Source organism: Hyperolius riggenbachi, chromosome 10, assembly GCF_040937935.1.
Source record: "Hyperolius riggenbachi isolate aHypRig1 chromosome 10, aHypRig1.pri, whole genome shotgun sequence".
NCBI lineage: Eukaryota > Metazoa > Chordata > Amphibia > Anura > Hyperoliidae > Hyperolius > Hyperolius riggenbachi.
Genome location: NC_090655.1, coordinates 241,471,663 through 241,488,256, shown reverse-complemented (window position 1 = coordinate 241,488,256; position 16,594 = coordinate 241,471,663). Strand labels below are relative to the sequence as shown.

The 16,594-nt window shown below is 42.6% G+C and overlaps 1 protein-coding gene across 1 annotated transcript in view; it reads left to right on the top strand.

Annotated features, from left to right (window-relative positions):
* Nucleotides 1–1,106: 1,106 nt before the first annotated feature.
* Nucleotides 1,107–16,594, top strand: part of LOC137536998 (oocyte zinc finger protein XlCOF7.1-like) — a 39,966-nt gene continuing 24,478 nt past the window's right edge. The window contains exons 1-7 of the mRNA XM_068259158.1: nt 1,107–1,166; nt 1,977–2,096; nt 5,067–5,198; nt 5,284–5,407; nt 5,545–5,642; nt 5,772–6,459; nt 13,522–14,432. Of these exons, the coding sequence (XP_068115259.1) occupies nt 1,107–1,166; nt 1,977–2,096; nt 5,067–5,198; nt 5,284–5,407; nt 5,545–5,642; nt 5,772–6,459; nt 13,522–14,432 (2,133 nt within the window). The remainder of the gene's footprint in view (nt 1,167–1,976; nt 2,097–5,066; nt 5,199–5,283; nt 5,408–5,544; nt 5,643–5,771; nt 6,460–13,521; nt 14,433–16,594) is intronic.

The window sequence follows — 16,594 nt, the reverse complement described above, 5'->3', positions numbered from 1 at the left end:
CTAAGAGGCGCCCCAGGGCCCACAACCTCCCCAACACCTTAATCTCTAGTTATCTGACTTGCAGTCACTGCCATGTATCCCCTTTTCCTATTTCTTTCTGCTTCAAACACAATTGGGAATGACAACTGAATGAATTGTGCGCCCCCTCCTACACTGCGCCCTGAGGCTGGAGCCTCTCCAGCCTCTGCCTCGGCCCGGCCCTGATGATTACCACTATTCAAAGTATCTATAGAAGTGATTATTATGAGCACAGGACCAATAGAGAGCTAGTACTGTAGTTGAGAGAGGGCCCCTTGGCCCAAGGGCCTTGATGCAGTCGCAGCCTCTGCAACCCCTATTTCTACACCCCTGCTTGCAGCCCACATCTGATCACTGAACATAATATGAATTTTGTTCACTTATAGCTGAATTATTGCAAATTTCCTTCTGTTTTAAGAAGGAAAATTTCACCAAGCATTGTTTATTTGTAGGAGGGCTTTTCGGTCTCTTTTATCCCCCTATACATTCCTAGTGGTTTGGGTCACCCTGAGCTTCTTGCTTAGTCTGTTAAACTATAGAACAGAGTAACCAAGCAGCTCAGGGTGACCCAAACTACTAGGAATGTATAGGGGGATAAAAGGGACCAAAAAGCCCTCCTATTAAAAAAAAAAAAAAAAAAAAAGCAAAGCGTCATGTATTTGCCTTATTAAAACAGAAGGAAATCTGCAATAATTCAGCTATAAGTGAACATTTGTGGTTATCCACAATGCACTACTGCTGAATATGCAAATTATCCCTTTTCGTCCAAAACAGGCTGTCTACATGTGGGTTTGATATGGTTGTGTAAAATTTAAAGCCATAGGCTTGCTATACACCAGCGGTTCTGGATGCTTGCTTGGCTTACCAAGGGCGAAAAGGGATAATTTGCATATTCAGTAGTAGTGCATTGTGGGTAACCACAAATGTTCGCTTATAGCTGAATTATTGCAGATTTCCTTCTATTTTAAGAAGGCAAATACACCAAGTTAAACTATAGAACAAATACATGAGGGCTGCAGTTCCACTATTCTCCACAAGATGGTGATGTCACTTTTTATAAGGAAAGGAAGAAAGACAGGAAGCCGTAGATGAAGAGGCCCGAGGGAGGCAGTACAGAGCAGACATTGCTGGGACTGGCTGCTGAAGAGGTAAGATGAGAGTATTTTATATTTACACCCTGTAACCCTCATATCCCTCCCCCATCACTAGCAGCTGCTGTTACACACATACAGTACATGGATCAGTGTATAGATAAAGTCTTTATCCTCAGCTCCTCTACCAGAGGCCTGTGAGCTGGAGAGTTCTGCACAGAATCGTATCTGTTTCTATCACTGCACTTCTCAGGACAGAGAGCTCTGATGTTCCTGACATCTGTTGGAGCCAATCTCCTAGCTTAGGAGTGAAAGCAATGACTACTCCTTCCACCACTGGGACCTCTTTGGTCTTCACCCTCCAGAGTCTCTCTAGTTCCTCTCTCAGACCCTGGTACTTCTCCAGTTCCTCATTCTCCTCTTGCTGATGTTTCTGTCACTTAGAGCTGCCACATCAGTCACCACTGTTGTCTTCTGGTCCTTGTTTACTATCTTGATGGCCAGTTGATTTGTCAGAACTTGTCTGTCCATCTGGATATAGATGTCCTACAGGATCTTTTCTCTGTTCTCCTCTGTAACCTTCTGTGGGATCTCCTATCATTTAAGAGGGTTTATCCCACATGCTGTGCAGATGTCCCTGTACACAATGCAAACTACAGCATGTGGTTATGCCATTCAGTGTATGCTGTCCCTGCCTGTGTCTTACACCACGGCTCTATGTGCTGGACTGAGGCTTCTCTGTACAGCCTGCAACTTGGCTCTGATGTGGGTTTTGATGCTTAGTGTATGTAACACTTACACATATAACCCTAATACAGCCCAGGTCCCTGCAGTGTAGATAATTCTTATGTTGTACTCTGCCTACAGATAAGGACTTATCGTAGGGATCACATGACCACACCAGTGAGGATGGAGAAGGACTGGAGTCGCATGACTGAGAGGATATTCAACCTCACCCTGGAGATCATCTGCCTGCTGACTGGAGAGGTTAGGGGGATTTTGGTCACATGACCTCACTCATTAAAAAAAACAGGGCCGTGGAGTCGGAGCAATTTTTGGGTACCTGGAGTCGGAGTCAGGAAAAAATGCTCCGACTCCTAATGAATTTAAACTGTAATTAAAATAGAAAATATGATAAAATGTTCTATTTCTCAGATAATAGTCATCATAAATTATATATACAGTAATAAAATAAACCAATCAAAAATAGTTACTTGTGCTGCTTCAATAAAGCAGTCCCTGTATTTTTAAAGTCAGATATACATATCTGATTGTGACTGTATATATGATGTGTACACAGGAATCTTTTATATATACTAAATAACATCTATGCTGTAAGAATAAAGCCTGATGTGTAGCCGTGTCACTAATAGAGATGGTAAGTGAGATGGAAATAATTCTGCGTTGATGCTGGTTTATGCAAATTTATGAATTCCGTTTGCTCATGGAATCAAATAATTTGATATGTTGTTAAAATTTGTTTGGTGACTACAAATTAAAGGGTACCTGAGACAGAGGAAAATAAAAGTTTTATACATACCTGGGGCTTCCTCCAGCCCCCTTCAGGCTAATCAGTGCCTCGCTGTCCTCCTCCGCCACCTGGATCTTCTGCTATGAGTCCCGGTAATTCAGTCAGTCAGCGCAGTTCTGCCGCTTCCACAACCAGGAGTGTTCTGCATCTGTGCAATAGTGCTGTGCAGGTGTAGTACATTCCTGGCGGTGAGTATGTGCATGCGCACTATGCCCGACTGGCTCAAGTGCCTGGACCCATAGCAGAATATCTAGGTGGCAGAGGAGGACAGCGAGGGACTGATTAGCCTGAATGGGGCTGAAGGAAGGCCCAGGTATGTATAAAACTTTTATCTGTCTCAGGTTTACTTTGTTACACCGTAGTACTACTCTATATATGCACTCCCCACAGAGCTGCAGGGAATCCACTGAGAATGTTGTGCACATTGAACACAGAGGTGTTGTCTATCACCCATAAACCTGGTTCAGATTGTACATGAAGAATGTGTAATGGAGGAAGAATCCCCTTATTCCCCTGCAGAGTACCTGCACATCACTCTTACATGTATCCACAGTTACATCTTTGTTCCTGACTGTACCATCTACAAGTAATCTTACCAAGGACTAGTTTTAGGCCTCGTTCACATCTATGCAGCGCAGATGGCCATATGATTGGAACGCATACGATTGCACGCCATCTGCGCTGCTCCCCGCTGCACTGCTGATCCCATCCATTGACAGTGAATGGGTCAGCTCTGCTCTTGTGGGCAGAATGCATGCAGCAGTACGCAAGCGCATTGTACTGCATTTGATATGAACGGCAGAAGGGCTGTCTCTACCCTTTGCCATTTTTGCATGTTACCACGTCATATGCGCTTCTAAATGCACATGGAAGCGAGTATGATGTGAACGAGGCTTAAAGGGAACCTTAACTGGACGGGGGGTAAAGAGTTTCACTTACCTGGGGCTATTACCAGCCCCCTGCAGCAGTCCTGTGCCCTCGGCGCCGCTCTGGAATCCTCTGGTCCCCCGCTGTCACCTAGTTTCGTTTTTGACGACTCACCAGTCGCCGGCCGCCATGCGTATTATTGGACGCATTCACCAATGCAATTAGCGCTATTGCGGACCGCAACGCGTACAAAAATACGCGTTGCCGCATATCTACGCGTGCGGAATGCGGCAATGCGTATTTTTGTACGCATTGCGGTCCGCAATAGCGCTAATTGCATTGGTGAATGCGTCCAATAATACGCATGGCGGCCGGCGACTGGTGAGTCGTCAAAAACAAAACTAAGTGACAGCGGGGGACCAGAGGATTCCAGAGCGGCGCCGAGGGCACAGGACTGCTGCAGGGGGCTGGTAATAGCCCCAGGTAAGTAAAACTCTTTACCCCCCGTTCAGTTAAGGTTCCCTTTAAGTCTATGACTATAAAAGTATTAGTGGCAGAAGATCAGCTGGATAGCCAGGTAACTGGTATTGTTTAAAAGGAAATAAATATGGCAGCCTCCATATCCCCCTCAATGCAGTTGCCTTTTAAAATTCCTAAGCATTGACAGTTAAGAGATGCATTTTATATTACATATTTTCAATAAACAAGATTGTAATATGCAAATTAGAGGAGTCGTAGTCGGTGGAATCCTAACCTCAGGAGTCAGAGTCGGAGGACTCCACAGCCCTGAAAAAACCCACACATATTAACCAGTAAATATTTGATCCTGCAAATTGGTGGCCACAGGCCGTGTCAGAAAGGAATAACTCATCTATGTGCTGCACACTTATCTCCATCTTCCTGACATGTCTTGTAAATAAGTAATTCCTCAGCAAATATAGATAAGGTTTTCTTCTTATCTGTACTATCTGACCAAAAAAAACATGATATAATGATTTGTATGTGTAGGACGGATAATTGATAGAACATTAGTAGCAGAGAAAAGGGTATCATGTTTCTCTTTTCAGTTATATAGCTTTTTTATAACATTACATCATTCTCACTACATTAGTCAGAGTGCTCTGAGAAGCCCTTTTGCATAGATAACAAGTGAGGTTCCTTAACACCCCTGTAATGGAAACAATATGAGAGTCATATCTTTGCTACTAATGTTCTCATTTTTAGTTGTATTAAACAAACAATTCATTATAACATACGTTTATCTTCACTTCAACTTTAAGTATTTCATTCTGCAGAAACAGCTGAATATACAATCTAATATTTCAGAACAGCTATTTTATCAGTTCACTACTGAGTGAAGAAGAAACTTTAACTTTAAAGCCTTCCAACAATTTGGAAACCATTTATATATATGTTTTTTTAGTTTTATGCTGTGTATAATGTTTTAGCCCAAAGATGAAATTTGAATGTCATACCACTTTAAATAAACAAAAACAAGACCAGAGAGGTGAGGAGGCTTCTGGGAGGTCACATAACATTACTGGTGGTTTTCAATACAGGGATTTCCTCCTGTAAAGTCTGGTGACCAGGTGACAATCACAGTTCCTCCACCTCACTTCCTGGTACCTGAGAGAAACATGAAGAAGATTCTACAAGTCATCAACAAGATCACTGATGTGCTGATAGTAAAGGTGAGCAGTGCTGGGAATTATTGGACATTGCCCAGTAATGGCAAGGGAGATGTCTGGATGGTGACTGTGTCATTGTGTGTCTCAGGTTTCTATAGGTTGTCAGGATGTCCCAACCTTCTCCTCCAAGAAGGAGTGGCAGAATGTAGAACGACACAAAGACCTCTCCAAGGACATCATGATGGAGAATCAGACTCCCCTCACATCACCAAGTAAGAGGAGATGTATGCTTCTTATAGAGGAGAGAGCAGTATGTAGGGTCCTCCTAGATCTCCCCCCCCCCCCCCTCCAAATCATGTGATAAACACATAGAGACAAAGTATGCAGTCAGTGTGTGTCTTTCCTACAGATGGATCTAGTAATAGAAACCCACCAGACAGATGTACAGGTCCTCTTTACTCCCAGGATTGTCCACAGGAAGACCACAACTATGCTTGCCATTATCAGGTAGGTGGAACTGAAGGATTAAAGCTAAAAAGTGACTCCAAACTCTATAAAATTATATTCTGTGGTTTCACTTTATTAAATCTTACAATTCTAAAATGTTTTTTTCTCTTGATTTTTTTTTTAATATAGAGTGTAGAATTTACTGATCTGAAAACTGACACTGAGGAGAGTCATGTGAAGTTTCAACAGCAAAGTAAATTAATAAGAAAGGAGGAAGAGACCTGTGTGAGGAGTGATCAGCAGTCTATGGAGGAGGGTAACATGATGGTGACAATTAAAGAAGAAGAAGAAGAGACATATGTGAGGAATGATCAGCAGTCTCTGGAGGAGGGTAACATGATGGTGACAATTAAAGAAGAAGAAGAAGAGACATATGTGAGGAGTGATCAGCAATCTATACAGGAGGGTGGCATGATGAGGACAATTAAAGAGGAAGAAGAGACATATGTGAGGAGTGATCAGCAGTGTATACAGGAGGGTGACATGATGAGGACAATTGAAGAGGAGGAAGAGACGTATGTGAGGAGTGATCAGCAGACTATACAGGAGAGTGACATGATGAGGACAATTAAAGAGGAAGAAAAAGAGATGTATGTGAGGAGTGATCAGCAGTGTATACAGGAGGGTGACATGATGAGGACAATTAAAGAGGAAGAAGAGACATATGTAAGAGGTGATTGTCTATCTACAAAAGAAGATGAAATGTTGAAGAGAACTAATGAAGGAACATACATAAGCAGTGATAATCAACCTACAGAAGATGACAACAAAATTAAAACTATTGAAGAAGACAAATGGCCTCTGAATATTAGCACAGGTAAGTTATAAACATCAAATGCTGAAATAGTTTTTTTAGACTGGGCTAATGGTTTAGGGCTACTGAGATCAGATGAAGGGGGTCCAGTTAGTGATGGGTTAAGAGACGTTTTAGATATAGGACACAGCAGGTGCAGGTGATGCTTGAAATTTGGGACCGGCTAAGGTGCATCATCAATTTCATTTTTATATAAAGTTGTCATTATCAAGGTAAGCCTTTTCCCCTTTTTCTCAACATCAGTTGTTTTTATTGTTTTTCTCTTTTTGTTAAAGAACAATATATTATGAAAAGCAAGAGGAAAGCCCTGCGCAGAGGGTTAAGTCATTATAGTACTGTATATCAGAAATACACAATAGTATTGCAGTGTATAATCAGTACAAGTTACATAAGACAAATAAGTCAATATATGACAATCCTCTATAATAAAACCTGTGTTCCTGCGTCACGCTGTCCCTGTGTAGCTGGGTCCGTGCTTTTTGCTACTGCGCATGTACGCAGCACGGACCCAGCCGCACAGAGACTGGAGGACAGGGACGGGGCCAGGGAGCCGGGCGGGTGTGTGAGCGGGCGGCCGGGTGTGCATGCAGCGGTTGTGAGCACGTGTGCGGCGGGTGCGCGCCAGTGTGGTAGGTGTACGCGCGCATGCGCAGTGCATGCGGCGGCGAGAAACAGACCCTAGAGCCTATTTTTAAATGGGCTTTGGTCTGCTATTGAGGACATAAAAGAGCAGTGTCTATAACTAATCCCTAGTTATAGCAACTGCTCTTTTATGTCCTCATTGTCATATGTTGACTTATTTGTCTTATGTGACTTGTACTGATTATACACTGCAATACTCCTGATCACAGATATGCAAAGTATTCCGAGTTGATGCAAATGTAAGCAAATTCTTATGCAAATATATGCAGCTTGAAAATGGACCAACCAATTTAAACCTGGGTTTAAATTAATTGGTCCGTTTTCAGACTGCATACATTTGTATAAAAATTTGCATAATTTTGGAAAAATGTGCATCTTATTGATCATCCCTAGCTATAACTCTATTTTTATACCCAATGACATGGCAGAAGAAGAAAAAAAAAGAAAGGAGGAAGAAGGCAAGAAAAGGAGGGAAAAGGAAAGGTGGGGGGGAGGAGAAGAGAAAAAGGAGAAGCTCTGGAGCGTCCCCCTCATGGTTCATATAGAACAGGAATTAACTACTCAGTACCAAAATGACAACCCAACAGGCATGGCAATCCATGATGATATACAGATTAATTTGGTTCAGTGCCGGCAGTGTCTTTGTTGCTGTACCAGGGTGGCCATATTTTATCAAATCTCATTGGGCAATTGCGTTTTTGTATGTCATACGATAAAGAGGAAGAGCTGTGTCAATTGTCTTTTTCCACCGATTAATTGACGATACAGCGTTCGATTTCCATACATAAATCTCTTTCCTAGCATAAAAACAGAGAATTCAAATAAGATATTGGGAGTGTTTGCCAATTGATACTTCAGGCATATGTCCTCGTAGAGCTATTTTCAGACAGCTTACAATTTGCAGAGAGAGTATTTCACTGATAAATCGCACTCCAAAAAACAATATTTTGGAACAGCGCCAGATCATGTGATAAAATGTACCACGCTCTAATGGACATTTTGGACAAATAGCGCTATTGGATGAGGAGATTTTGTGCATTCTCTCAGGAGTGAGGTATGTACGATGTAGGAATTTAACTTGTATTAATCTATCTCTGGCCAAGATTGGAGTTTTAAAGGCCCATTCACACACTATGTAATGATCTGCTCTGTTGTCTGCACAGGCAGACAGCTTTTTGACCATTTTTTAGGTCTGAGTGCTGCAGGTCCCTGGAAAAGAGACCTGTCTTCACTCTGCAACTTTCAGAGTTGCTGTTCTATGAAGGAATTTGCATCCACTTGTCATGCAAATTGCTTAGCTGCTTCCTTTGATGGCTTGCAGTATAAATACCATTTCCTCCCAGAATTCCCTGCTGGTCATAGAGGTTTGTTCCTGCTAACTTACCTGGAGTCTCAGCCCTCTGCTTATTGTTTGCTAATATTGCTATCTTAGAGTAATTCCTTGGGAGTGCACTTGCATTCCTTCTAGCATAGTGAGGTCGTTATTATCTGTATTGCCTTGTTCTGTCTTTCTGTTGCGATAGTTCTGTCGCCAGCGGCGGCTGACAGGAAATCGCTCTGTCTGTTTGGATCGCATTCGCCCTAGCGTTAGAGGCGGTGGAGCTTTCTGTATTCTATCTTGGAGTTTAACCTCGGCTGCGGTTGCTACTGGTTGCTCCATCTGTCTTGTTGTGCGGATCGCACTCGCTCTTGCGGAAGAGCAGCGGATCTTTTCAGTCCTGTTCCTGTGTACGGATCGCACTTGCTCTTGCGGAAGAGCAGTGGATCCTATCTAACTTGTTCCTGTTGTCTGTTTGTCCGGAGCAAACGCTTGCTGTTGCCTGAGGTAAGGCAACCGGATAGCAAGCGTTTCTGTTGTTTGTTTGTGTTTCTGGGTTCATTTGTTAGTCAGGGTTGGCATGTTTTGTCTCTGTTGCGCTTCTCGTGCGGCGACCGTGTTTAGCTAGTGCATTTGTTATTTTCCTTGGCGTTCTGTTCATTATTGTTTGCTGTGTCTTTCTTACTGCACCTATGCTCTGTCTTTACTGAGTCTTGCGTCGCTATTAGCAATCGCCATTCTTGCGATTGCTTTCCCACTTGGTCTTCGCTGTTGTGTGTTCACCGTCACTAGGTGGCGACTAGATTGGTGGACATACATACATTCTTTCTCTGTGCTCACTCTCTCTCACTAGGGGCTGTCTTGCCCTGTATTGCTTCCCCTCGTACAATTCCTATCTGGCATCTGTGGCAGTGCAGAGGGTTTATTCCTGCACTCCACAGCTCCATCTGCCGGTGGGAATTCCCCTCTACAGGCGCATTGCACCAAAGCTGGGTTCTGTTATTCAAACGCTTGTGGAGGATTTCCACAGTGTCAGCGCACATTTTGTGCGCTGACCACGGAGATAATTCTACATTCATTACACACTATAAACGCTTTTCTGGGCGCTTTGTGATTGATTAGCGCTTTTTAAAAATCACTCATTCACTTTCATTAAAATTGCAGTAAAAATTGCGGAAATGTCGCAATCGTGTATATCAGGAACCAGCCCCGCTAAGAGCTTCAGATAATTAAATACTAAGGACCGTTTGATCTGTGAACCTAAACCTCGAACATTCCATGTTATGTATCTAAGGGTAGCCATTTAAAAATTAAAAAGAGAATTGAAACAGTGGATCCATCTTTAAGTAGATAAACATGCCATGTGGTACTGATGACAAGAATTGTATGACCCTAGAGGAGAGACTACCAGAGCCGAGAGCAGAGAAGAGGAAGAAGAAGGAAAGAAGAGCAGAAAGGACAAATCAGTATGATAAGATGACTAACATCCAGAACATACCATAATGAAGAAAAAATGCCCAACAACCTGACCCACCCTACATCCATAACCATAACCAAGGGTATGGAGATCTTATACCCAACAATCTAAAATGTGAATTAAACAGGGGCAGCCAACAATATAGGCTAAAGTAAGCCCCTCTGTGGGGGAAACAGACAGCAGTGGAGACCCGCAACCCGGGACACCCAACTAAATAGCTGAGGGTAATATATTGAACATTACCGTAATCAATAATTAAATAATGAGAGAAACTTTGGAAAGATATCAAGTTTCAAGGGTTACAAGACAAAGGTCTAAACCATATTATAATAGAATAAGGTCCAGGTTCCCAATAGGGCAATGCATTCAACTAACTATAAGTATCAGTTAGACCCCTTGCTCATTCTAGCAGGTCCCTGTATAACGCCATGGGTATCCTATATAATAAAACCCCTCTGCAACATCTCCCTGTATGCATATATTTCGGGCAGTGGTGGGGGACTGGTGAGCGGGAGGCATCGGTATGCAATTTGCATAGCGGCCATGGCCTAGTGCCTGTTTTTTAACAGGTGGGCCTTTTTACTAGTTAAATATATATAAGAAAAATGTTCCATCATTGTCAGTGAAGTCCAGTGGACTATTGACTGTGTGCAATAAAATGACCCCTAGAGTCTATCCAACTGAATAATATGTGTCATCCATACTGTAAATATTAAGGCCTATTGCAATTATCAGAAGGCAAGGTTAATTAAAACGTAATAACAGAGAAGTATAGTTTACTTGTGTTTGAATTGCAACCAAAGTAGCAGATACTCTATATTCCATATTGAGAACATAGATAAACTAGGATGATAGTCGGGAGATCCATAAAGGAATAGGTTTTTAGTACTAATTAACATAAAATGGATAATGAAAACGCATTAAATACCACGGAAGGGCCAGCAGATAATGTACTCAAACATGTATACATATCATGTAAACAATTAACCAAACTTTACACATCCTTGGGCACCACCTTCCCCCTCTGTGCTTTACACCCCCCATTTGGAGGGGTGTGTTTAGTCTCACGTGGCTTTGCCAAGACTAGTACCAGTTTTTTCATAAGAGAGCGACTGCATGCAGTACCTTTCTGGACATCCGAGTGGAGTCGGGATTGTGAATCCCCACTTATGTGGTTGGCTTCCCTCATTGCAACCCACCTGTAAGAATTTTATGCTTCCTTTCCTTTGACAATTTCATTTTCGTGACATATATTACACTATTGGGGCTCCCATTATCTCTGTGCTTCCTTTTTCAAGGAATACACTTACCTCCTATTCATTCAACAAATTAGGAGACACTGTACACCATATGAAAGGTCCATCTCCATTCCTCAGTATAACATCATGGTACCAACAACTGAGGAGGAGATACTGTACACCATATGAAAGGCCCATCTCCATTCCTCAGTATAACATCACAGTACCAACAAATGAGGAGGAGATACTGTACACCATATGAAAGGCCCATCTCCATTCCTCAGTATAACATCATAGCACCAACAAGGAGATACTGTACACCATATGAAAGGCCCATCTCCAGTCCTCAGTATAACATCATAGTACCAACAAATGAGGAGGAGATACTGTACACCATATGAAAGGCCCATCTCCATTCCTCAGTATAACATCATAGTACCAACACATGAGGAGGGAATACTGTACACCTTATGAAAGGCCCATCTCCATTCCTCAATATAACATCATAGCACCAACAAATGATGAGGGAATTCTGTACACCATATGAAAGGCCTATCACAAGCCCTCTAGTGGCCGGACCGCACAATGCCTTCCAATCGGTTTCAGCACACACACCATGCAATCGGTGTGCAGAAACCGCTGGGATTTTTGCAGCAGAACGACTAGAAGGGAGCTTGTGAGTTACGGTAATACAATTTACACACTATTTCAGGGTATAACTGCCACCATCCTACAGAAGGGTAGGAGCTCCAACTATACTGTGACTAATACCTGCAAATAAAAACGGTTAAACACACTCTAGTTTATCTAATATATAGAGGTCCACAGTGCTAAAAAATATATATAAATCAATTTTATTGCTTTACAATAAAAACAAATGGTACCTAAAGGACCTTAGACTAAAATAGCACCTGTCCCTTTAAATCACATGCATTTAGGTACCATTTGTTTTTATTGTAAAGCAATAAAATTGATTTATATATATTTTTTAGCGCTGTGGACCTCTATATATTTGATTATTCGGTTATTAAGGTGTTGGAGGAACACTCAGTCCACTGGAGCAGCTGACATTGTTAGTGGCACAGTTTCTCCATTGTATATTCAACACTCTAGTTTATCTAGCTATCAATAATAGTAGCGACTCTTCAGAAGCTAGGTTCGGTTTGGTGTTGCTGAATAATAGGTGTAGCCGAACAAATAAATGTCGTTAGCGTCGTTTATTATAAATAATATATACAGGAAATCGTTAAAATCAACAATTATAGAGACATTAGTAGCACAGTATGGAAAATAAAAATAAGGGAAGAAAATACTTAAGTTCATGGAAATATGTCCTTTCTGGAAAAACGTAAAGTTGCTTTGCTTCAGTTCAGGCAAAATGGCCACCAGCCACATGGTCCTCTGGCTGGCTTGATCAGGTGATGGTACACAGGAGAGCACTGCCCCCCCCCTTGTATGCATCCTGGTTTTGAGGAAGCTAGTTTTGGGGTGGGACCAAGCCCGCCCCTCTGGTTGACAAACCAATCACAGTTCAAGTCTTTGGAGAGAGATTTAGGTTTAAACTTATAAAACCACAGTTGCGCTGATAACAAATTAATACACAGTGGATTCGGGGAATCATACAGAGACTAAAAATCCTGAGTCTAGCCCAAGTGGTTGCACCAAAATTAATAGCTCTGCTTAGGAATGGCTACAAACTCCCACAATGTCTTAAAACGTGCGCAATTTCAACTGCGCCTAAATGTGTTATTTTAGTAGAGATAGTCAGTTGCATCCTGCCTCAGTGTTACCAAAAAATGACTGGCTATATTTTCACTTTTGGCTGTCCACATGACAATGTCCTGCTCTGTTGCTGCCGTGCTGTCTATGGGACTGCAGTTTTGAATAGGCCCCCTGCTGTGGCTTTTCCTGACTATTCCTGTGTATGCTGTCCACCACAGGTAACTGTGATGAGGTAACTACCTGGTCAGAGTTGTGACAGGAACGTGTGAACTGGCCTCTTTTGATCAAGTTAATTTAAACCAACATGTCTTCACTGGTCAGCAAACATACTTCAGGAAAAGAAAAAATGTCATTCTGATCGCTGCAATGACTGCGCAAATCTAACCGGGAAGCGATCAGAAAATCGACTGCGCGAATCTTCCCGATTTGCCTGCGTTTCTCACGGCTATTCCATCACAAGGCCCATCTCCTTTACTTAATGTAAAATTATCCTCAGTATACCTACACTGGGATTCAGTTTATTGTAATGTACTGGTACTTTGTCTTAGCAGGTGGCTTCTACTTTTATGTTGGGATTATATTATATTGACCCATTTCTATTCCATAAATTTGTGAAGGTGTTACTAATTAGAAATTCAGTTTCTAAAGAAAATGTAATTTCCCTCCAGATGGACACGATGTTGGGAACTCTTCAGAGGGACATCTTCATCCAAGGAATACAGCACCGTTGTCACATCAGATACGTCACAGAGGTGTCCATCTTTTCTCATGTTCAGAGTGTGGGGAAGGTTTTAATTATAACACAACCTTTCTTAGACACCAGAGTAGTCACAAAGGCATCCATCCATTCTTATGCTCTGTGTGTGGGAAATGTTTTAATGACAAAAAAGACCTTCTTAGCCACCGGACAAGCCACACAGATGAGCAGCTGTTTCCATGTTCAGAGTGTGGGAAAAGTTTTAATCAGAAAGGAAGCCTTCGTAGACACCAGACAAGTCACACAGGATTCTATCCTTTATCATGTTCAGAATGTGGGAAAGGTTGTAATAACAAATCAGAGCTTCATAGACACCAGACAAGCCACACAGGTGAGCGTCTTTTTTCGTGTTCAGAGTGTGGGAAATCTTATACTCAGAAAGGAAGCCTTGTTATACACCAGAGAACTCACACAGGTGAGCGCCCTTTCTCATGCTCAGAGTGTGGGAAAAGTTTTGTTAGGAGAGGTCACCTTCTTATACACCAGAGAATTCACACAGGGGAACGTCCACTCTCATGTTCAGAGTGTGGGAAAGGTTTTTTTAAGAAAAGATTCCTTCTTATGCACCAAAAAACTCACACAGGTGAGCGCTCATTCTCATGCTCAGAGTGTGGGAAAGGTTTTGTTAGGAAAGGATACCTTCTTATACACCAGAGATCTCACACAGGGGAATGTCCATTCTCATGTTCAGAGTGTGGGAAAGGTTTTAAGCTTAAAACACATCTTCTCAGACACCAGTGGAGTCACATAGGCATCTATCCTTTTTCATGTTCAGAATGCAGGAAAAGTTTTAATAACAAAAAAGACCTTCTTAGACACCAGGCAACCCACACAGGCTAGCTGCCTTTTTCATGTTCAGAGTGTGAAAACTTTTGGAGTGTGGGAAAGGTTTTAGTAATAAATGTTATTTTCTAAGACATCAGAAAACACACAGGTGAGAATCCCTTTCCATGTTCAGAGAGCGGGAAATGTTTGTCTCAGAAAGCAAACCTAGTTACTCACCAGAGAAGTCACAGGTGAGCACCCATTTTCATGTTTAGAGTGTGGGTAAAGTATTGGTTGTAAAGTAGAGCCACAAATACACCAGAGAAAATCCTTTTCATACATAGAATGTGGGAAATGCTTTTCTCACAGAGGACACCTACTTTCACATGAAAAAGTGACACAGCTGAGCATCTATTTAAATTCTCAGAGTGTGGGAAATCTTTCTGTGCAAAAGAAGACATTGGGCATGATTCACAAAGCTTTTTCACCTGTTTTCCTCTGTTTTAAGCTAATCTGTGTTACTTTTTTAAGCTCCCAAAGAGCAAAAAAATTAAACTAAGAAAAGTAATATTTAAATGAAGTTAGTCAGGAACAACTTACTTGTATTTATTATTTATTTATTTATTGTATTTATAAAGCGCCAACATATTACACAGCGCTGGACATTAGTTAAGGTTACAGACAATATTTAGGGGTTACATACAGCAATAAGACAATACAGGAATACATGCAAACCAGATCACACAGCACAGTATGAGTACAAGGTAATGCTTAGTCAGTCACTGGATGGGAGCATGGAGATTAGGCAAGTCGAGTTCACTCAAGAGTTCACTCAGATCCATAGGATGGGTTTACAGGAATGGAGGTGGGTGAATAGGTTCCATAGTGTTGGAGCAGCTCTTGAGAAGTCTTGGAGCCGTGCATGGGGTTGGGTGAAGCGGGGGGCATTGAGACAAAGTTCATTAGAGGAGTGGAGTGAGCGGCTAGGTGTGTTCCTCTGAGTAAGATCGGAAATGTAGGTTGTGCAGGTTTTGTGGACAGACACAGTATCTTGAATCTGATTCTGGACTGGATAGGAAGCCAGTGGAGGGATTCACAGATGGGAGCCACCATAGTGGAGCGATGGGAGGAGTGGATAATTATTGCTGCCGCATTCATGATGGACTGCAGCGGGGCAATTCGGGTCATAGGGAGCCCAGACAAAAGGCAACTGCAGTATTCAAGGTGGGAAATTATGAGGGCATGGGTGAGGAGTTTGGTGGTGACAGAGGTCAGGAAAGGGCAGATCTTGCAGATGTTACGGTTTTAGTGATTATTTTGCTTGTAAATGTGCTGAAAGGTTAATTTTATCTATTACCGTATTTTTCGGACGATAAGACGCTCCGGACTATAAGACGCACCTAGTTTCAGAGGACAAAAACCATGGAAAAAAAAAATTAAACCTGGTGCATCTATAGTGCAGGGACATCTTATGGTCCTTTCTCCCTCTTCCCGCAGACTGTCTCTAAACTACACTGCCCAGCTAAACTAACCCCTACTTCCCCCATTACCTACACTAAGCTACACTGTACCCACAACCCACACTAAGCTACACTACTGTCCTCACAACCTACACAGACCCCAGAACCTACACTAAGCTACACAGACCCCACCACCTACACTAAGCTACACTGCCCCCACAACCTACACTAATGTACACAGACCCCATAACCTACACTAATCTACACTGTCCCCACAACCTACACTGAACTACATAGTCCCCACAACCTACACTAAATACTAATACATTAGTCATCCAACATTTCCAATACTTGCGGAGGGGGGCTTCCAGGGACACAGAATCACAGCTGCTGTGGGTCCTCTGCAGTGGCAGGGTCTCTCATCAGCATCGGTATAGGAGCCAGGAGCTGGAGGTCCCCACGTGGTGTGCACCCTGTTCACAGATGGGAGCATGAGTGCTGCTCATCAGCCGTCTGAAAGTATGTGGGTAAGAGGCAGTCCAGCAGAAATAACGGTCCGGGTCTTTGGTGGGCATGGAGCAGCTTCAGCGCCAGTGAGAGCAGGATTCCGGGGGCGTGCCCCCGGAATATTGTGAATCAAAAGACCGCACTCACGTCAGTGGGTAAGCTGGTGCCGGGCCCCAAGGCCATCAAATACTTTCGTCATGAAGGAGTCCGCACACAGACTAATCGGAGCAATCACCACAAGTTTATTGTCCC